Source organism: Oryzias melastigma, linkage group LG24 (assembly GCF_002922805.2).
Source record: "Oryzias melastigma strain HK-1 linkage group LG24, ASM292280v2, whole genome shotgun sequence".
Lineage (NCBI taxonomy): Eukaryota > Metazoa > Chordata > Actinopteri > Beloniformes > Adrianichthyidae > Oryzias > Oryzias melastigma.
The window spans coordinates 18,720,622-18,742,284 of NC_050535.1; the positions used below are offsets into that span (position 1 = coordinate 18,720,622).

The 21,663-nt window shown below is 37.7% G+C and overlaps 1 protein-coding gene across 1 annotated transcript in view; it reads left to right on the top strand.

Moving 5' to 3' along the window:
* Positions 1–16,150, top strand: part of LOC112158494 (dihydropyrimidinase-related protein 5) — a 33,660-nt gene extending 17,510 nt beyond the window's left edge. The window contains exons 4-14 of the mRNA XM_024291911.2: positions 3,130–3,288; positions 5,091–5,270; positions 6,433–6,501; positions 6,590–6,634; positions 6,711–6,786; positions 6,862–7,018; positions 7,088–7,229; positions 13,398–13,540; positions 13,617–13,824; positions 15,212–15,389; positions 15,471–16,150. Of these exons, the coding sequence (XP_024147679.1) occupies positions 3,130–3,288; positions 5,091–5,270; positions 6,433–6,501; positions 6,590–6,634; positions 6,711–6,786; positions 6,862–7,018; positions 7,088–7,229; positions 13,398–13,540; positions 13,617–13,824; positions 15,212–15,389; positions 15,471–15,556 (1,443 nt within the window). The 3' untranslated portion in view covers positions 15,557–16,150. The remainder of the gene's footprint in view (positions 1–3,129; positions 3,289–5,090; positions 5,271–6,432; positions 6,502–6,589; positions 6,635–6,710; positions 6,787–6,861; positions 7,019–7,087; positions 7,230–13,397; positions 13,541–13,616; positions 13,825–15,211; positions 15,390–15,470) is intronic.
* The last annotated feature ends 5,513 nt before the right edge of the window (positions 16,151–21,663 follow it).

The following is a 21,663-nucleotide window of genomic DNA, read 5'->3' on the forward strand; positions in this document are numbered from 1 at the left end:
TGGTTCTAAAATGAATTGTCTTCATTTTGTTGGAAGCGGAGGTCAAATTCTCTTTGTCCTTATTTGTCTATGATTGGCAAACACTCTCGACAATCAGGAGTGAGCTTGTTGGAAGTCAACACCCCGCCCACTTGAAAGCGGGTAACATGAAATCTGTCAAACGTTTTAAACGTTGGAGGTGTCAGACTTTTATTGAGACTTCTGATTGGTCAGTTTATAACTTGAATAACATAACATGACTATAAGGACATGTTAAAAGTATCAGAGCAAGAACGGTTATTCTGACAAATGAATGAAAGCTGTTTATTTCTCTATTGAAGTCTATGGCTTCTTGGAGACAATTGGTACTTCCTGTTTGGGACAGCAGAGGGAGGGGTCACTTAGTCCAGTTCTTATATCTATCAAAGCCTACATGAGTTCATCAGATACATGAAGCAGGAGCGACTAAGAGGAGGGAAGGAGCGATGGAGGGAGGTGTTCATCGGTAATAGGAGGTGTGGAAGCTGATCGGAGAGCTGCAGCGCTAATCTGTCTGACACTGACAGCCGCTGGCCGAGTCCAGCATACAGAGGCCCTCTCATCCCCTCACATCAGTCATGTCTCACCCTCTCAGCCCCCCCTCCCCCTCATCCAGTGAATATGTGGCACAGTTTTCTTTGTCCTTTTCTGTCTGCTTTTTTTCACGCTGAAATGCCAACATGCAGATAAACACTCCGGTTCCATCCCTCCTTTGGCCGCCTCCCCCTTTCATTGTGGACGGATTATTTCCTCAGCAAAGGCTAATAATCATTTCATTGATTTTTCCATCTTTTTTTACTACTTATTGTTTCTTATTCAGCATAAAAATGAAGGAGGGTTTTGATGCACTCTGGGAGTCATCAGTCAAGCTTTCAGTAGAGAAGATTATTTTAGTGGTTTGTTTGTAATATAACCAGAAATAGAACACTATGAAAGGCACATGATCCTCAAAGAGATTTAACTAGGACTACTGCACAGTGTAATATTGGAGGTAAAACAAATTAAATAGTATGTCAAAAAAACGGTAAAAGTAGCTGCAAAAATGGATTTATGAATGCTGCAAAACTGATTTGATTAGACACGAATGTAAAAGGATAAAAGCAGGAGCTAAATTTGATCATCTAAAGTTGTTTGTCTGTCATCACCATTTGTTGACAAACTGGCTCTTTAAAATGTTAAGAAGAATCTTCTTTTAAATCTAGCAAATAAAAGATACCAGAAAATTATCAAAGCATAAAATATTTTATCAAAATACCTCAAAGTAAAGATGGAAGTGAACAGATAATAACAACCTAATTGGAGCCACTCCAATAACAATTGTGTTTTTGTTTTTTTCATCATATTCTTGTGACATTTTTCTCAAGATGGAGGACATATATAAATCAAATTAAGATTAAAATGGCATTTCTGAATATTTATGTGTTCAAATCGTTGTGAATCAGGAGCAGATGAAAAAATGCTGTTAAAAAACTTGTAGTTGTTACGTAAAATCAACAATCGGCGGAGAACGAGCTCCCTGCTGATCCTCTCTGATTCATCCACAGACAAACAGATCCATGAACGTCTTTATTTTCCTTATCTGAGCTGGAATCTGGATCAGATCATTTTAACGTCTCCGTACAGGGACTTTGAGTCAGCTGTCTGTCTTCTGTCCTTACAAAGAGTGGTTTATTAAAAGAACTCTGAAAGGATTTATTCATATAAAATAATATTTGTTTTATAGAAATATTCTTGGTAATATTTTCCATAACAATTTACATATTAATCCCAATTTATTCAATCTGTCTGAAGTCGACCACTTAAAAAAAATGTTGCACATGTATTTCATAAACAAAAATAGTTTATTATTGTAAAAACTTTTAATTGATTTAGTTTTGAAATAAAAAATCAAAGCAGTTTAAATGATAAATACAGTGAAGCTGTAATGTGAAAAATCAACAAGTTTTACTTAAAACTGCATGAATAGCATACTCATACCTATTGTTTTCTATAAAAAAATATATCTTATTTAAAAAAAAGGTTTTCATCAAATGATAGTTATTTCCTGCATTTATTTTTTTATTATTTTTTATAATAACCTATTTTTTATATTGCTTACATTTACATTTCTGACAGCATCCTCATCAAAGTAGAGCAGTTACAGCTTCGTTGTACAAAGATTAACTGATGCTAAATTAAAATACTAAGGTGAGTAAATTTTCATTCAGGAAATTATTTTTTTTTTCTGTTCAAGTTTTAACAGTAAAACAAAAATGCTATTTTTAATTTAAACAGATGATCTAGTTTTTCTTTGATTTCTGTTCCAAAATTGTAAAAAAAAAAGAAAAAAGTCTAAATTATAGATAAATCTTTGATGGAAGAAGAAAACAGCTTGCAAACATGAAAATTGTAATTTAGATTACAATAAGATTAGATTTGAAATTCTTTATTTCAGACAATAAAGAAAAAATTACAGATAGAAAAGAATCATCTTAATATTTGGCTTTTTTCGTCCTTTTCTTCAATGTTCTTCTCTTTTCCAAAGCAAAAAGAGGCAGTAAATGTTAATTTAGGCAATGGGGCAGAAAGTCCAAACCCCCAAACCCCTCCTCCCCCCACGTACTCTCCTACATCTACATAAAGTGACAGTGATCGACGATGCTTCTGCTTTCACGTCCGGCTATTTTGGAGTCACGTTTTCCTGCTGATGCTGCAGATCATCCCGTCTGGTTTCCATGGTTACGGGAAACCTGAGAGATCATCTTCCCCACCCCCATCAGTGACACAATCGGAGCAAATCTTTAAAACGAGACGCGTTTTATTGAGATGGAAGGGTTCACTTAACAGCAGCGAGAAAACACGTCTTTATAGATTGTATTTCAAAATACAATGCTTTTATTTTCCTAAAACCACGCCTTTTGTTAGTCCTGTGGTTGACACAGTTAAAGTGAAAAATAAACAATGACTTGATGGTTTCTGTGTGAATAAACAATATTATTGTTGTTCAATAATGGTGCAGCTGCTCTTATAGAAAATTCCTTGTCAGCAGACAATCGTTCCCTGTGTTTTCACAGAACGTTGTTCTCCTTTTCTAATCAGCCCTTCCTCCTTTCTTCCATCCTCATCCCTTAGGCGGCTCTGATGGGTGGTACCACCATGGTGATGGCGCTGGTGCTTCCCGAACAACACTGCTCCCTGCTGGACGCCTACGAAAAGTGCCGCGCTCTGGCCGACGCCAAGACGTGCTGCGACTACTCTCTGCACGTCGGGGTGACCTGGTGGGGGCCAAAAGTAAGATCCTGATTGGAGGGTTTTTATTTTTTTTCTGTTTTTTTTTATGTATGGAGTATGTTGACCTGGATTAAACCTATCAGGAAGTGGGTTAATGCACATGCTCAGTGGGCGCATTATGCAGATTCTGTGAGTTTCGTTCAGCCCTTTGGCTTGAACATCTGAACGGTGTGCATGCGCCTCATCTAACAACATATGAGCTGACAGCCTCACATGATATCATTCAGCCAAGGTGTGATCTTTATGGAGGGCATTTAAGGAATATCCTTACATTCTGAAACATGATACATGAGTGCTAATAATTATTTAGTGTATAGATTTTACATACATGTTTGGAATAGAAAAACTTGTGAAAATAAATTTTGGAAAGTAAATAATTGAAGATACTTATGAAACTTTTTCTTTTGAGGGACATAAAACTGGTTGGTTTGTAGGCTAACAGAAAAAGTGTAATATCACAGCCTAAACGTAAACATTTATGGTTTTCCAGAAAGCCACGCATAGTCAAATTTGAAATAAGTAATTTCTGTAATCTTCACGGGAAAAAAAACACTAAAACATTTTAAAAACTAGAAAAGTTGCATTACCTGTGATAAAGCTAGTGTAAATGCTTTTTGCTGAAAGTAGTCGCTGAACATGCTGCAGCTTTTTGCTAAAAATGGTGACGCAATTTACTTTAATTGCTGAGGGGATTTGCTGAAAATGCAAAAACTTTTTAAATTTGCTAAATTTGCTAAAAGACTTGAAATTTCGTTAAAAAACTATGAAAGAGTGCTGAAGTTTACCTAGATTTCTGAAAAAAAATTCCCAATACATGCCAATTTTGCAAAAATATTCCGCGTGTTGCTTAAATATTAGATTAACTCCAAATTAGCCCAAAAAACCTTAGTAGATGCCAAATTTACCTAAAAAATAAGCTAGCTCATTGCTTAAATACTAGCTAAACTCCAAAATAGTCTAAAATTCCTGAGTAAATCTAATTAGTCAATGGCGTTAGCATGTTGCTAAAATAGAAGCTAAACTCTAAATTAGTCTATAAAAACCTCAATAGATGCCAAATTAGCTAAAAAAAACTAGCACATTGCTTATTATTAGCTAAACTCCAAAAGACCCTAAAATTCATCAGTAAATCAAGTTAGTCAAAAATGTTAGCCTGTTGCTAAAATAGAAGCTAAACTCTAAATCAGCCTAAAAAACTCCAGTAGATAACAAATTAGCCAAAAACCTTAGCATGTTGCTAAAATATTAGGTAAACTCCAATTTTTTTTAAAATTACTACCAAAAATGAAAACATAGACCATGAATATATTTAAAGATTTGTTGCTAATCTACTTAAAATTTTGAAATTTGAAGACTTTCTTATTCATATCTTATGGGGCAGATTTTCCTCAACATTTCAGTTTATGAATGCCAAAAATACAAGCAGTAATGTTCTGAACAAGCTGAACGTTTTGATATCAAGATTGGTGAAATTGTGATTGAGTTTTTACGTGCCGAAAAACGTACAGAAAGGAGCAGGAGAATCACTGCTTACTAAGCATTCACACAATTAAACTAACAGTCTATCCTCTCCTATCATGGTTCCAACTGCAGAAGGGTGGAATTAAAAAGTCATGTTCTATGAGGGTCAGATTGAGAAGAAAGACAAAAATTTTGGGTCCCTGATAGTGTTTGGGGGAGACACGATCAGGATTTGGCCAGCGGGCCATAGTTTGGAGACCCCAGATGTGAAGGTATCATCTGTGTTAGCTATAATTGTCTGAAAAAGACACATAAAATGGATGTCTCTGGTGTTTTAACAGGTGCATAATGAGATGGAGACCCTGGTGAGGGAGCATGGCGTGAACTCCTTCCAGATGTACATGGCCTACAAAGACATGATGATGCTGCGAGATTCCGAGCTCTATCAGACGCTGCAGACCTGCAAGGACATCGGCGCCATCGCTCGAGTCCACGCTGAGAATGGAGAGCTGGTGGCAGAGGTGTGCCGCAGAAATACTCTTCATTTAGCACAAATGTTTAGCATAATAATATGTTTTTTTTTTCTAGTATGTATTTGAACCAAGCAAAGTTTCAAAGGATGTGACCTTGTTTTAGTAGCTTGGTAGACTTTTGTGACCCTGAATGGGAGTAAAAGCCTTGTTTCCACTGAGGGGTTCAATCCGGTGTTTTGAGCATTTCTATTGTTAAATGGACCCATTAAACCAGGGGTGCCCAAACCTAAGCCTAGAATCATGACAGTACCCCTCCCCAAAAGGGCAGATCCCAGATGCCCAAAACACCCATGACACCCTTACAAGCAAAACAAAAGTCCAGAAATCAGAGCTCCTACAGCCAGATGGGTGTAAGGGGTATCAGAACCCCTCCTCAGGAACAGACGCATGAAGAGAAGCGGTCCCGGTGACCCTCCACAGGAACAGGAAGCTTAAAGAATGGTCCAGACAGTCCCCCTCAGGAACGGATTAGGTGGATGTGGCTTGACAGAACTTGAATATGGCTGCAAGAAAACCCATCTGGTGTGGCGTAGACTGCAGCAAGGATTCTCCTGCTGGGTCCAAGGTGGTCAGGTCAGTCTGTCATGAAGAAGTGGAGGACCCAAACGCAGGAGACAAGACTTGGTAGCAGAAACTTAGACATTTACTCAAAAAGTTAAACATGACAAAAACATGGGAGACCGAACCAGTAACATAGCAGAACAGATGACCTGAAAACCAAACACTTGACAAAACCTAAGCCTAGAATCATGACAAGCAGAGTGGAAACGCTCACCAGATCTAACTGGTCCGTGCCATGCTGGACCGGACCGCTCAGTGGAAACGAGGCTAAAGGATATCCGAAAATATAGGGGTGGTTAAAAAAAGAAAGATTGTAAACGAAGGGATGATGGAAAGTCAGGGAAGGTTTAATCCTGCTGTGAACCACTGTCGCACTGCAGAAGTTATGTCTTAGAAAACAACACAGGTTTTTTTGATTTTAGCTAAAAACGTCACAATCATTATTAAAAGAGTTCTTGGAACGCTTTGACAACAGATCAAATTATGATCGTAGTGGGACTTTGGTGTTAAGCATCACTTTTGTTTTGAGAAAACAATAACTCTGTTCAGTATTTTTTAAAGAATTAACATCAGCTTCTGGTGTTTTTAGGGTGCCAGAGAAGCTCTGGATTTAGGCATAAGTGGACCAGAGGGGATAGAGATCAGTCGACCAGAAGAGGTATCTTTACTGCTCAATTTACGACCCATCACTATTAATTTTAGATGCTACCTTACTAAAAAATTAACTTTTTTTTACTTTGCAACAGCTTGAATCTGAAGCTACTCACAGAGCCATCACCGTCGCCAACCGGGTAAGCAGAGACCAAATGCTCACACTGTGTCTGAAGCAGATAAACTAACTGGTTTCTGGTTTATGTCTGACTCCAGGCCCGCTGTCCCATCTACCTTGTGAATGTCTCCAGCGTCTCTGCCGGAGATATGATTGCTGCTGCTAAGATGCAAGGTGGACAGCTTTTACCTACAAAAACAGCAACAAGGCTTACAAAAAAAGTTCTAATCCGTCTTCTCTCGTGTCCAGATAAGGTAGTCCACGCTGAGACCACGGTGGCTCATGCAGTGCTCAGTGGGATGCAGTATTACCACCAGGACTGGGCTCATTCTGCCGCCCACGTCATCGTCCCTCCTCTCCGCCTCGACCCAAACACCCCCGGCTACCTCATGGGCCTGCTGGCAAAGTATGTTTGCTGCATCCGTGTCAGTGTCCTGAACTAACATTTACTCAAAGATTTCTCCTTTAACTGCAGTGACACGCTGAGCGTTGTAGCATCAGAGCACCGTCCCTTTAACATCAAGCAGAGAGCTCTGGGTAAAGAGGATTTTACCAAGATCCCTCATGGCGTGGCCGGCGTCCAGGACAGGATGAGCGTCATTTGGGAGAGGGGAGTGGTACGTGCACACAAACTCACGAACCTTAAACTGGTTTAAATTATATAGTTTTTCTTTTGTTCTGTACAGAATCATAGAGGTTATAAAAATGGGTCATTTTATTAGGCCATTATGATTCCTTGTGGACCTTTTGTAACATAGCTCAAACTTAACAGAAATACAAAATAATACACAATATAAAATATCTCAAACAGCTTTTGCACATTTCGCAACAAGAAATGGAAACACGATTGTTTTGCGATTTTCTTAGTTTCTAATTTCACTGTTACCCCTTAGCACCGTAGCTCCAGTGTTTGTGTTCTTCGATTTATTGTAACTTTTCAACCGCTAACACGATATTCCCGTAGATTCTGAAGGAGAAAAACAGCCCATGCTCACATTTTAGCAACATGCTAATGTTTTTAGCTAATATTTTTTTTCTCTACTGAGGTTTTTTCATGCCTATTTGGAGTTTAGCTAATATTTTAGCAAAATGCTAACGTTTTTGGCTATACGTTATCTACTGAGGTTTTTTATGCTAATTTGGAATTTAGCTAATATTTTAGCAACATGCTAACGTTTTTGGCTAATACGTTATCTGCTGAGGTTTTTTATGCTAATTTGGAATTTTGCTAATACTTAATTAGCATGCTAACATTTTTGGCCAATATGTTATGTACTGGGGTTTTTTTATGCTAATTTGGAATGTAGCTAATATTTTAGTAACATGCTAAGGTTTTTGGCTAATATGTTATCTATTGAGGTTTTTTTATGCTATTTTGGAATTTACCTAATATTCTAGCAACATGCTAACGTTTTTGGCTAATATGTTATCTACTGAGGGGAATTTTTAGACTACTTTTGTGTTTACCTAATATTTTAGCAACAGGCTAATGTTTTTTTTCTTAAAAATCTTCCATTTACTGAGGATTTTTAGGCTATTTTGAAGTCTAGCTAGTATTTTAGCAATGTGCTAGCTTTTTAGACTAATTTGGCATCTACTAAAGTTTTTTGGGTTAATTTACAGTTTAACTAATATTTAAGGAACACACTAAATGTTTTTGTAAAATTGGCTTGTGTTGACAATATAAAAGCAAACTTACTACAAATTTTTCAGAAATTTAAGCCAACTTCAGCTGTCTGTCATAATTCTTTAACAAAATTTCATGTCTTTTAGACAATTTAGCATTTTGCACATAGTTTTTGCATTTTCAATAAATCTCTTCAGCAATTTGAGTTACCTAAATTGCTTCAGCATTTTTAGCAAAAGGCTTCAGCATCTTCAGTCACCAGATTCAGCACAAATCACTAGCATTATTGCAAGTAATGTAACTTTTCTAGTTTTTTAATTGTTAACATGATCAACATAATTCCAGCAGATTCTGAAGGAGAAAAGCGGTGTGACCTGCTTTTCCCTTTTAAAATCTGCCAGAATTATGTTGTTTAATTACGTGTTTAAGCTTCACCGGCGACGCCTCAGGTGTTAAAGCATGAATTTAGGGGCATTTACGTGACAAGTCTCTCTCTCTTTTTTTTCGATTTTTGTTGTTTTAATAGCCTCCAGATGTGTGTGCAGTAACATTACTGTTATCAGATCATTAATATTACCAGTCTTGATATTTTGTAAGCATACACATGAATACTTTAGAGCACAGGCCTCAAACTCAAATTACCCAGCAGCCTCTAGAGGCAGAGTCTGGGTGAGGCCGGCCCACATCAGTAATTAAATAAAAAACATCAAAACAATCATCAATCATCGTCATTAACATTTTTAATTATTTCTTTGGAACATGAAGAGTCCTGAGCATGAATGGAACACTGAACAAAGACCATGACTGAACATGGTTTGTCTTGCTTATTTCCTGCTACCAGAGGGGGTAGTGTCTAAGTTGGGGATCTCAAAGTAGTCGACCATTTGCAGCTTCCAAGTCGACATTTTGCTGCCCTCGCCTTAATATGAAAGTTCAAAGTCTACTAAGCAGTATCTTCTCCATGTCCACGCTTCTTTGATGATAGCTTTGTATTTGCTTTGTGATGTTTCAGCTTTATGCTTAAAACTTTCCATTTGCTATTGTCATTGGATCTGGTCATCAGAAAAGTCCTTAGCATCAGTTGCTAGCGTTGTATCTCCTGTCGTTTCACAGAAGATATTGCTTAGTATTACATAGACATGAACAAATGTTCAATAAACGTGTTCAGTAGACAAAGACAATGGTATATTTTTGGCACAAATGGAACCCCGTACGACCTGCCTCAGCCAGACTCTGCCTTCAGTGACCTCATGGTAGATGGAGTTTGAGAACCCTGGTGTAAGTGCTTCTCCACACATATACCTCAAGTTTGCATTGAGGTCAGAGTTGCAGGTCAGTGAGCTCCATCTTGCACATTAAAGGTGAGGGGCTCAAGCATTACAAAGACAACAGCTGTTTGGCAGTTAATTACACGCCAAGTTGTTGTTGCAAGCGTGATCTCCACGAAGATGCTGTTGCTTTGAAATAACAGAAATCTTTCATTTATTTTCATATTTACTTCACGGTTCAATTCAATTCAATTTTATTTATATAGCCCAAAATCACAAAGGATTTTGCCTCATTGGGCTTCAAAATATGAACAATAGTTAAAAACTAGGATGAAATAAAACTGGTTATCCCTGCCCTTAGACCCTCCCTCCCGGTAAGGAAAAACTCCTAAAAAACCTGAGTCAGGAAAAAAGAAGAAACCTTAGGGATTCCCACATGAAGGAGAGATCCTATCCCAGGACGGACAGGAGATACCAGAACAGTTATGCTAACTCCATAGAACTCCACACTATAGAACTCCAAGTAGATGTGAGCGTGGTCTTTTTTTCCCCAGTCTGGCAATGCAATTGAGACGCACACAAAATGTGGCTTTTTATTCCAGCCTTCTACAGTATATCTAAAAAATGCAGCTCTAATCACGATCAGATATTTGTTTTTATGCTATAAAACTGGCCTTATTTTTTTAAACATGAGAGAAAAGTATGTTCAAATGTGTAGTGATGAGTACGAGTTACTTATAGAACGACACCCCCTCAATAAATGAGGAAACACTGTTATGGTGAAAATGTAACGTACATATAGTCTATATGTCTACCTGCAGCAGAAGACAAAATAATTAGACCTTTTCATTGGACTATTTCTTTTAAAGAATTATTTTTTTAATTTTCTGACTTTTTTTCTGTGAAGATCTTAGAAAGGGTTATTAATAACTTTCTGGAAAACTAAAAATGTTTACGGTTAGACACATACCTGCCATATTTACACCTCTTTTGTTAGTCTACACACTGACCCCGGCCTCACATCAGAGTAGAAAACAGTTATGTGACCCTCATAAGAAAAAGTTTGGGGAGCCCTGATTTTATCCATGTTTTCAGTCCTGTAGTTCATCATCAATCCACTGGAGGCAGTAGAAGGGCTTTTCCTGGTCACTTCAAAATGGCTGCTTCCAAGGCCCAATCTGAATTCTTTCCTTCCTCCTTCATTTTGCCCTCCAAACGGAGAGTTTTGAAAAAATACTCTCTCATAATTCAGACTTCTGATGATGTCACCAATAATTGCTAGTCCGCTAGCATTAGCGCGGAGATTCCAGCGCTCAAAAATACATAACAACAGTTTTATAACTTTAAAAAGCTCATACTAAAACAAAAATCATTACTTACATTTAATTGTTAACATCTGCGGTTCAAAGCGCATCCACGTGAAGAAAAACGCTTCTCAGCGTAACACGGTTTACCCACGCAACGTAGGGCTTTATTTCCCTCTGCTTTGAGGGTCGGATTTAAGAATAATAATTCCGGATACATATGCACTAAAGATACCTCTTAAAATGGAGGAGTAGAGAGAAGAGAAGAATTTGGACTTAAGCCTGTGAAATCTCAAAAACACTTTTAGTGGAAAAAGTTTAGCTATAATATTCCAAACTTTACGGTGAATCCAATGTTATTCATCCATCCATCCATCCATTTTCTTGACCGCTTCTTCCCTTTCGGGGTCGCGGGGGTGCTGGAGCCTATCCCGGCTGCTGATGGGCGAAGGCGGGGTTCACCCTGGACAGGTCGCCAGTCTGTCTCAGGGCCTCAATCACACACACATTCACACCTAGGGGCAATTCAGAGTCACCAATCAACCTATGAAGCATGTTTTTGGACGGTGGGAGGAAGCCGGAGTCCCCGGTGAAAACCCACGCATGCACGGGGAGAACATGCAAACTCCACACAGAAAGGTCCCAGCCGGGATTCGAACCGGGGCCTTCTCGCTGTGAGGCAAGAGCGCTAACCACTGCGCCACCGTGCAGCCCAATGTTATTCATTTTTTTTTAAATGATTTGTTGCTCTATTGAAATAACGCAAAATTAGTTGATATTAATTCTTTACATTCCAGTTACATCATGTTAAAAATGTGTGGATCCGATTTGAGACAGTAGGTAAAGAAAGTGATGCTGAAGTCAGCTTAAGATAAAATTGTGAGTAAAATCCATAGACTGTAAAAATAATGGACAGATCGAGCACTGAGGTCCCCCATTGGAAATGCATTACTTCCTCTCCTCGTGAAAGTAGGCCGCCGCTTTCACCGTCAATTCCTGAAACGGATACCGCCATTTGCAAACAATCTTCAGCGATTGGTCTGAGTCATAGCTGAGTCATGGAATCTACAGGAAGTACTGTCGCCAATCAGGAGTGAGTTTATTGTAACCGTCCGCCTCTTTCCACGCCTCGACCACGAAACCGCAGATGTAAACAGCTTCTACTTTAATAAAGTCGGCCCGAGCCGACAACGCTGAAGTTGGCTTCCGATTTTTTCGAACAGGACCTGTTTTTAGGTGGTCTGAGTTCGAAAAATACAGTGGAACGCTCTCGCTGTGAATCGGAAGCCAACTTCAGCGCCGTCGGCTCGAGAGAATTGTACAAGTCATTGCTGAAGCCTTTGAGGGAGAACCATTCCAACATTTGATTCTGTCAGCGGTCCTTTGGGATTTACTTACATTTATTCCTTTTTGTTGAGATAAAAGGAGCATTTGGGTGACGCCGTGCCCGCCGGCCCCTCGCGCGCGCGCCGCAGCGTTACTGCACATGCGCTGCCAGGTTACAGTCTGATCAGATGCACGTGAGAAGCGCGTTCAGCGGTATTTAAAATAAATAACCATCCTAACAAGTGAACAGCTGGATCTTTTTTCTGTTTGAAAATACGACCAGGTTTCAAGTTTGTCTCGCGCTCCTCAGACGGCTGCGTCTAATTCAGGCTGAAGCTGGAAAAGTACGGCGAAGATGAAACTTTGTTTGGTGATTTTATGCGCATATACGCAACTTATAATTTATAAGCTACAATCAAAACAGTGAAATAAAGAAAAACGAACGTTAAACAAACAAAAAGGTCCAAAGTACATAACCTCAGAGTGAAATCTATTTCTACAGAGTAAATCCTCATCTAAAAATGTCGACAGCATGCTCCTCTTGTTGTTTCAAACTGCTGCATCGGTACATTCCATTGAGGAAAACAACAGTAGGACAATGATTGGTACATTGTTGAATTGTAAAGTAGGTGTTAAAAGGTCTTCACGGACCCATTGATGTAGTCTGCTCCCATTGGCTACCCGTCACCTGTCACTCAAACCCCCCAGACGTTCGACGTCAGACCCACAAACGCTTATTGAGCCATCTGATTGGTCAATTTATAACTCTAATAACTTGTGATAATGGAAAAAAATCTTTAAAAAAATTAGGATTAGAAAAAAGAAGTTAATCAGAAAGCAGCAGAGGAAGAATGATTATTCTGACATATAAAATGACTGAGAAATAACTGTCTGTTTCTCAATGTAAGTCAATGGGACTTTGGCCTTTTTGCAACCCAGTGGTACTTCCTATATGGAACACGGAAGGAGGGGGGCTTGCTCTGTCCAGTTATTTTATATACAGTCTATGGCAAAAACTTACCAAATCACCCAACAAATTGTAATTAATACATTTCTTTAAAAAATATACATTTTTTGTGGATTTCATTAACAGGTTTTAAAAGCTTCTAAATTTACAAAAATTGAATTTTCTGTCAATTCTTTGATATAGTGGTAAAGGTAAAGTAGCTTGAGGCTTAATTTCTATTCTCTACCACCAGATGAGTTCTGCTTCCTTTGACATCCAAATGGCACTAATGTGTGTTTCTGTTCTGTCTGCAGGTCACAGGAAAGATGGATGAGAACCGTTTTGTAGCCGTGACAAGCTCCAATGCAGCAAAGATCTACAACATGTACCCGCGCAAAGGCCGCATCATCCCCGGGGCCGACGCTGACGTGGTGGTCTGGGACCCCGATGCAACAAAGTCCGCAGTCACGCTTAAACTCAAACGCTTGATTATAAATGCACAACTTCTCATGCGATCCGTTGTCTGCGTGCAGGACAATCTCTGTGACCACTCAAGTTCAAGGTGGAGACTTCAACCTGTACGAGGGGATGCGCTGCCACGGAGTTCCTCTGGTCACCATCAGCCGGGGTCGTTTGGTGTGCGAGAACGGCGTGTTCATGTGCGCCGAGGGATCCGGAAAGTTTTACCCGTTGCACACGTTTCCTGACTACCTCTACAAGAAGATGGTCCAGAGAGAGAAGGTGAGGCCACTGCCCTTGAATGCTGAGATTGTTCTGGCAGGACTGCGGCGCCGTCCTCTGCTGTGTCAGCTGAAACACTCCCATCGGCTGCTGTGAGCTGACAGTCTGTACAAAGAATCCAACTCGTGCCTCTATTGTTGGGGTTAAGACCCTAAAGCCTGTTTATCAGGACGTGGAGCTGCAGTTTGATGAGGACGGAATAGTTTCTTAACTCTATTACCTTTAAAACGTTTTACCTAGTTATGATCAAATTCATAGTATGAAATAGATATGATCAAAGTCAAGACAGTCACTGAGCCTCAACCAAAGATGTTTTGTGTTTACTACTAGTTTTCAAGCTACAAAGTAGGGCTGCCGCCATTAGTCGACTAATCGACTATTAAAATAGTCGATTAGTCGTTACTATATATTATTTGGAGTCAGAGTGTAGTAAAGTTGAAAGTTATAATGACAGTTTGCTAGATTGTTGGACTATTTTGGGATTCATTAAAGTTTTTTAGACTGTTTTGGAGTTTAGCTAATATTTCAGCTACATGCTAGCTATTTTGTCTAATTTTTGACTTTTTTCTGTTTTTTAGGCTATTTTGGAGTTTAGCTAATACATGCAAGCTATTTTGGATAATTTAGGAATTTTTTCAGTTTTTCTTGGTTATTTGAAGTTTAGATAATATTTCAGCTGAATGCTAGCTGTTTTGACAAACTTTTGATTTTTCTCAGTTTTTTAGGCAAATTTGGCATTGAACTAATATTTTGCTATCTATCAGCTTTAGTGTTCTTAGCTATTAATTTCAGCATCTTCAGCTACCAGATTCAGTTTACAGCATTCACACTAGAATTATTGCAGGTAATCCTATATATCTAGTTTTTAGTTAGTTTAAAGCTAATGATGGTTAAGATGTGTGCTCTACATCCAGTTTGCGCATGACCCGATTAGGGTCATCTGAAAAAATAATCAGTAATTTAATTTTTAAAAACTTTAAAACAGAAACTTTTTAACTAAATTATGAAAAATAAAAAGGCAGGAATATTATTCCAGAATAAATCAACTTAAAACAATAAATAACTTTCAATATTTTACCCTCCATAAAATATATTTTGTCAAAATTATACAAGTTAGAAATAAGTGTAAGATAACATCGGTTATTAATAACAATAAAATAAAATGATCTGGAGGGCCGGATCCGGCCCCCAGGGCCTTGACATTGACACATATGCAATGTCTGAATAAAATAAAAAACACATCTTTATCTAAATTCCAGTTTACATTTGTGATCTTTACGAGATAAAATGCCTCAGTCTCTTTTAAGGTTTGTTGGAGCCTTAAACTACTGTAGTTAATAATCCTTGTAATTGTCAATATTTAATTTGATCTTCTTGTTTATCTCAGACTCAGTCTTACAAAGGTGTTGCCCGGGATCCCTATTCTGGTGATGTAGCCAAGGTTGCAAACACAATTAAAAGGGAGCTTGGCCTGGGACCCATTGATGGAGAATCCTCCAACAAAGGTGCTGTCCGCGTGCACCAGGGAGTCCGGGACCTCCACGAGTCCTCTTTCAGCCTCTCGGGTACTGCAGCAGAAACACTCAGCCGTTTTTTGTGGAACAATCTTTTGCAGTCAGGAGTCATTTTTCTGTGTTTTCCTCCAGGCTCTCAGGTCGACGACCACATCCCGAAAAGGTCCTCAGCTCGGATCCTGGCCCCTCCTGGTGGGCGCTCCAGTGGGATCTGGTAATCGTCGGTGCCGAGGCTTCAACCATCTAGTGTTTCTTAGGTTCTGAACTACCAAGAAAAACTGCACTGCTTTTTCAACCACAGGGGTGGAGTCAAACTGGAATAGAAGTCAATCGGATGATCAAATTTGTGTGTTATTTAGGTGAAGTCAAGGGCTACGAGAAATTTTAATCTCTTGATAAATTCCATGCTTGCAATTAAAGCGCTCGTCATCATCGCGCTCTTGGGAAGAAGAGCAACCCCACCTGTGAGAGGCAGAAACCAGTACAGTTTTTGATGGTTCAAACTGGAGTGATGTCGACCGGATTATTTAAAAACGAAACAAAAAAATGTGAAACTGTAATTTCTTGCAAACTTTTCACACACCGACATGCGGTACACCGTAGCTTTAGCCTCATATGAAGATGTGTGCGGGTTCTGTGATCCAACCACCCACTCTGCCGGGCTTCCTGCTGCTCCACTCGCCGTGTTTTTGTCCTCGGTGGACCAACTCCACCTTGTGGTGATGAAATCCAAATGCTTCAAACACCGTCGGATCTGGCAGAACTCACCGCTAATCCACTCACTTTCACCGGAAATAAACAAGTGCACTGCAGATGTTTTGGGCTGGTTTCAGAATAGATTAATGCTAACACCTGTCATCAAACGTCAGAGTTTACAACTAGAAGGTGAATTGGGGGATGTAAGAGGTACCATCTGACACTATCAGACCAGGAAAGGATTAGATAATTTGTCCTGTAAATGTTACAGCTAAAACATTTGATAATTTATTAGATTTTTTTTAGCTAAACCAGCTGCTGAATTTGGGTTGTATAGACTGGAATAAGCCTTAAATTCCTGATTCTAAGCATTAATATTGGACTTTTTCTTCAAAAATTTTTATTTTCTCATTCATAGACATTTTTGCAACAAAATACTGCACAAAAACGTTTCTGCTTTGCTTGGTGGACCCACCCTTTGGTTATGGTAGCATTAAAGAACAACAAAAGCAAATGAAGTCAGGTGCAGTTCCCCGTACAACCACTAGGGGTTCGCTTAGTTAAGCATTTAAAACCGGAGCTCCAGTGTTTATGTTGTCTGTAATATTTAACTGTTGACACGATCAACGTCATTCCGGTAGATTCTGAAAGAGAAAAGCGGACACTTTTCTCCTTCAGAATCTACCGGAATGACGTTGATCGTGTTAACGGTTAACAAGTTACAGTACGTTAAAGATTTTGTGTTAAAGAATTAACCGAAATATATACAGTTTTTAGTTTATTGTAAATTTTTTCTTGTTTTCCGTGGTTAGACTTCACTAAAAGTGAATTTTTTTATAAATCAGTTTTTGTTTATTTCACACGAGTGGGGGCGTGGCCTTTTGATTGACAGATGGTCATTAGGTCTGGGATGATAAAATCACTTAATCAATTTGACTCGATCTAAGCTCAATAAACCAATAATCAATCAATAAAATAGAAAACAATTTAGTACGTAAAAGCTTAAATTCGGTAGCTTAATGCTAACGTTTAATGGAATTCCTCATAGGACGGCTAATGCTAACCCTCAGTCAACTTAAACATACATTGCTGTCTAAATGAACATCTTTATAAACTCACAGAAATGAACTTTACAAACTTTTTTAAAGACACATTTGTTTAAAAGTAACCATTTGTGATCTAAAACTCCTTTATTTCTCAGTCTTTTTTCTTCTTCTGGAATAAGGTGTAATGCTATGGCGTGATCGCCACCTAGTGGCCAAACTGGAAATCATTATCAAAACTCAGCCTTAGCGGTCATAAATTCCTCAGCTTCAGTCCTGTCCCCCTAGTTTGGTCCATCAGAGTTGATAAACTAGCCTTCCTCTGCAATCAAATCTTCATCCAGACCAAACGTTGCCTCCTAAAACTTGATAATCTGTTAAAAATGAGCATTAACTGCCTTCATTGATAAATGCGTGAGGCCTCACTGTGAACAGAAGATGACTGTGTGATCTGAAAGCGACTGTTGTTAGAGCACCAAGATTGAGCTGCACAGGTGGACAAACAATAACAAGAAAAAACACTTTCATTCCTGCCTACCAGTATTATATTTATTCATGACCTCTGTGTCCGGGTACTCTATATCCTTTGGGTGTTTTGTTGAAAGAATACACAGTATGTGCCAATGGGAATCCTCTGTGCCACACTGTCACCAATGCATGAAGAGCACCAAGCAGAGGAGAAGGCCACAGGTTCATTAAAAACTGGTGCTGTTTTTCTAGGATTACTTACATTGATGTTATTTCATTGTGGGACGGTTTCGTTGTTGCATTGAAGGCACTGTAACTCCTCAGTGGCTGTGTGTGTTTGTGGATTCTTGTTGTGTTGGACAGTGAACCTGTTGAATCTGTAAGTGGCTGCCTGTTTCTTACCACAACAATAACAACAAATAAAAAAAATGCAAAAGAAAAATATTTGCTTTGACTGATTTTTTGTGAAAGTTTATACCTAGGATCTCCACTGTAATGCAATAATGACTTAATACTACCATAAAAGTGTTAAAATACTATTTTTAAAATTATGAAATCTATATACACAAGAAAAGCTTTTATTTCTCATTTGGAAAATCATTTAAAAACTAGAAAGTTGCATTACCTGTGATAATGCTAGTGTGAAGGCTTTTTGCTGAAAGTAGTTACTGAAGCTTTTTGCTGAAAATGGTGAGTAAATTTACTTTAATTTCTGAAGGGATTTGCTGAAAATGCAAAAGCTATTTGCAAAATGCTAAGTTTGCTAACAGACTGGAAATTTTGTTAAAGTACTATGAAAGAGCGCCGAATTTACCTGATTTTCTGAAAGATTTGTAGTAAAATTGCTTTAAAAAATCCCTAATACATGCCAATTTTGCAAAACAGTGTGTAGCTTAAATATGAGCTAAACTCCAAATTAGCCCCAAAAAAACCTTAGTAGATCCCACATTAGCCAAAAAAAGCTAGCTCGTTGCTAAAATACAAGCTAAACTCAAAATAGCCTTAAATTCATTAGTTAAGTCTAAATTAGTCAAAAAATGTCAGCCTGTTGCTAAAATATTAGTTAAACTCCAAATTAACTCAAAAGTACCTCAGTAAATGTCAAATCAGCCCCCCAAAAGCTAGCACGTTGCTTAAATACTAGCTAAACTCCAAAATAGCCAAAAATTACTCAGTAATTTACTAAAATAGAAGCTAAACTCTAAATTTGCTTTAAAAAACCCAGTGGATGACAAATTAGCCAAAAACATTAGCCTGTTGCTAAAATATTAGCAAAACTCCAAATGACTGTAACTCAAAAGTACCTCACTAGATGCCAAATTAGCCAAAAAAAAAAAGTTAGCATGTTGCTTGAATACTAGCTAAACTCCAGAACAGCCAAACATTTCTCAGTGAACATTTAAAAACAGTGTCAGGTAATGCTGACCAACAGAATGATGGTGTAATAACTGTTTATTTCTCTGTTTAAGTCTACATGATTTTGGCTTCTTAGGACCAGCAGAGACTTCCTGTTTGGAACGCCAGGGAGGAGGGGTCACTCAGTCCAGATTTCATATACAGTCAATGGTCAGAGATAAACATTCTCATCTAACTGTAAAAAATGCCAGTGAAGCGACTAATCTCTCAAATTAAATTCAAAATGTGAAACAGCTGCCAAACAGACCCTCATCTGCACTAACAGTGACCCCTTTTCATTAAATAAACAAACTCTACTTTAGTTGAGGTTTTCTTTTCTCTGACATATTTTTTTTTCTTCTTGTTTGTTTTTGTGGTATTTTATTCTGTTTAGGACTGTGGTCTGCAACTTTTAACAGTAAAATGCCATTAGGTCATGATTGCAGATCTAAAGTAGGAGCTAAAAAGTCTGATTTGACCTTTCATTGTTACTTTTATGATAAATATGAGTAATTTTTCTTATTTGGCTTGGATTGAAAAACAGAAGAAAAAACGAGAAACTTGCATTTTCTCAAAACTTCTGACAGGTTACTTGACTTCCTTTCAAAATAAAAGACTTCCTGTACGACACAGGATCATCACAGAGCAGCTAATGAACATCTACAAAAGTTTTGACCCCCACAAGACAAAAATGTCATTTTTTTCTTGCTATATTCTTTCTTTTCTACTTCGGAGAGCCGTCATCCTTTTTACGACTTACTACTATTGTTTACCTGAAAAAATAGACACGAGGTCATTAGCTTATAATTCAGTAGAAAATATATATATATTTATTTAGCAAGTTCCCTCTGCATAGCTATTAACCATTGTTGTGCAGCATAAGATAATGAATGTTTTAAGCTCATAAAACAAACTGACTAATCAGAAAAATATCAAAGTTTTTACTAAAGTTTATCTTAATATTTGAAATATGTGTATTCTGGAAAAAGAGTACAAGAACAAGGTCTCTTGATGTCAGCACTTTTTAAAATGACTATCGTTTTACTTTTCTACATCCAGGGAGCTATGATCGAGGGGTGAGAGAGCCACACACATTTACCTGCTCTACCTGGAACTTGTAATCCAATTTTGTGTGTTTTATTAGCTTATATTTGATATGGTTGTTTGTAACAGACAGGCTGGTCTTAGGGTTTCAGAAACTGCTGATCTACGAGGATTTTCACCCACTACAACCATCTCAACCATCTCTCTCAACAGAAAATATCCAGTGAGCGACAGTTCTGTGGGTGGAAATGTCTTGTTGATGCCAGAGGAGAATTTCCAGACTGGTTCTAGCTGATAGAAAGACAACAGGAACTCAAATAACCACTGGATACAATCAAAGTCTGAATGCACAAACAAACAAATGAATATAACTATTCAATGAGTTGTGTACATGTAAAATTAGAAAGAACTTTAACATTCAGCTTTCCATTTTTTTTTAAGGATTTTGGTGTATTTATGTATGGATATGTTTATTCAGATTTATTTCTCTGTATGAGCCTATGTGAATAACAATATTTTCACTTAAGTTTCGGTGTAAAATGCTGATATTAGCTAAGCGTATATAAGTATTCTATAAAATTAATTAGAGTTTTTATTTTCCACTGTCTTTTCCGTTTCTAATGTGCTTTTTGTTAAGATAATTAATTTTTAATAACAACAAAATTATTTCAAGTCTCACCAATGTGAGATACAGCACTTTTAAATACCAGTCCTCAATTTGGAGGTTTTGGTATGATCGCATTTTTTATGCTTTTTAGTTTTTTAAGTTTACAACACTTGGTAATTTTATGTTATTGGTTTCATTGGTTTTTATACTTGTATTATCACAATTTTTTTTTATTTATTTAATTTTATTTACCTATCAAGTCTTTTTTCTTGTTTGTCTCTTGTGGCAAATGGACCTTGAGTCTGTAATAAAGTATATATCATTTTATCAGGAGTGTCAAAATCAATCGCACAAGGGGCCAAACTCCAAAACACACCTTAGGTCACAGACCGAACAAGATAAACATTTATTGAACACCAAAATTAAAATTTTAAAACTTGAAAACTGTAACTTTTTAATGTAATTATGAACTAGATATATAGCATTACCTGTGATAATGCTAGTGTGAATGATGTAAGCTGAATTTGGTCACTGAAGATCCAGAAATTGATAGCTAAAAAGGGTGAAGCAAAAAGCTGAAAACGCTGAAGTTGATAGCCAGCTAAAATATTAGCTAAATGCCAAATTAGCCTTAAAAGCGAAAAAAAAAAAAAAAAAATAAAACTTAGGTTGACCAGAACAGCTAGCATGTGGGTGAAAAAACAGGAAAACTTCAAAATATCCTAAAAAAGTAAAATAAAAAAAAATGTTAAAACTTTAAAATCGTAACTTTTTAACATAGTTATAAATAATAAAAAGACCGGAATATTATTCAATCAACTTAAACCTTAAATAACTTTCAATGTTTTACTCCCCATAAAAATATATTTTGTCAAAATTATACAAGTTAGAAATGAGCGAATCTTAACATCGAGCCATTAATAAGAATAACATTAAATTATCTGGAGGGCCGGATAGAATTACCCGGAGGGCCGGATCTGGCCCCCGGGCCTTGACTTTGACACGATACACACATGCAAAAAAATGCTTTTTCCTTCCCTCTTATTTATTTATTTATTTATTTATTTATTTA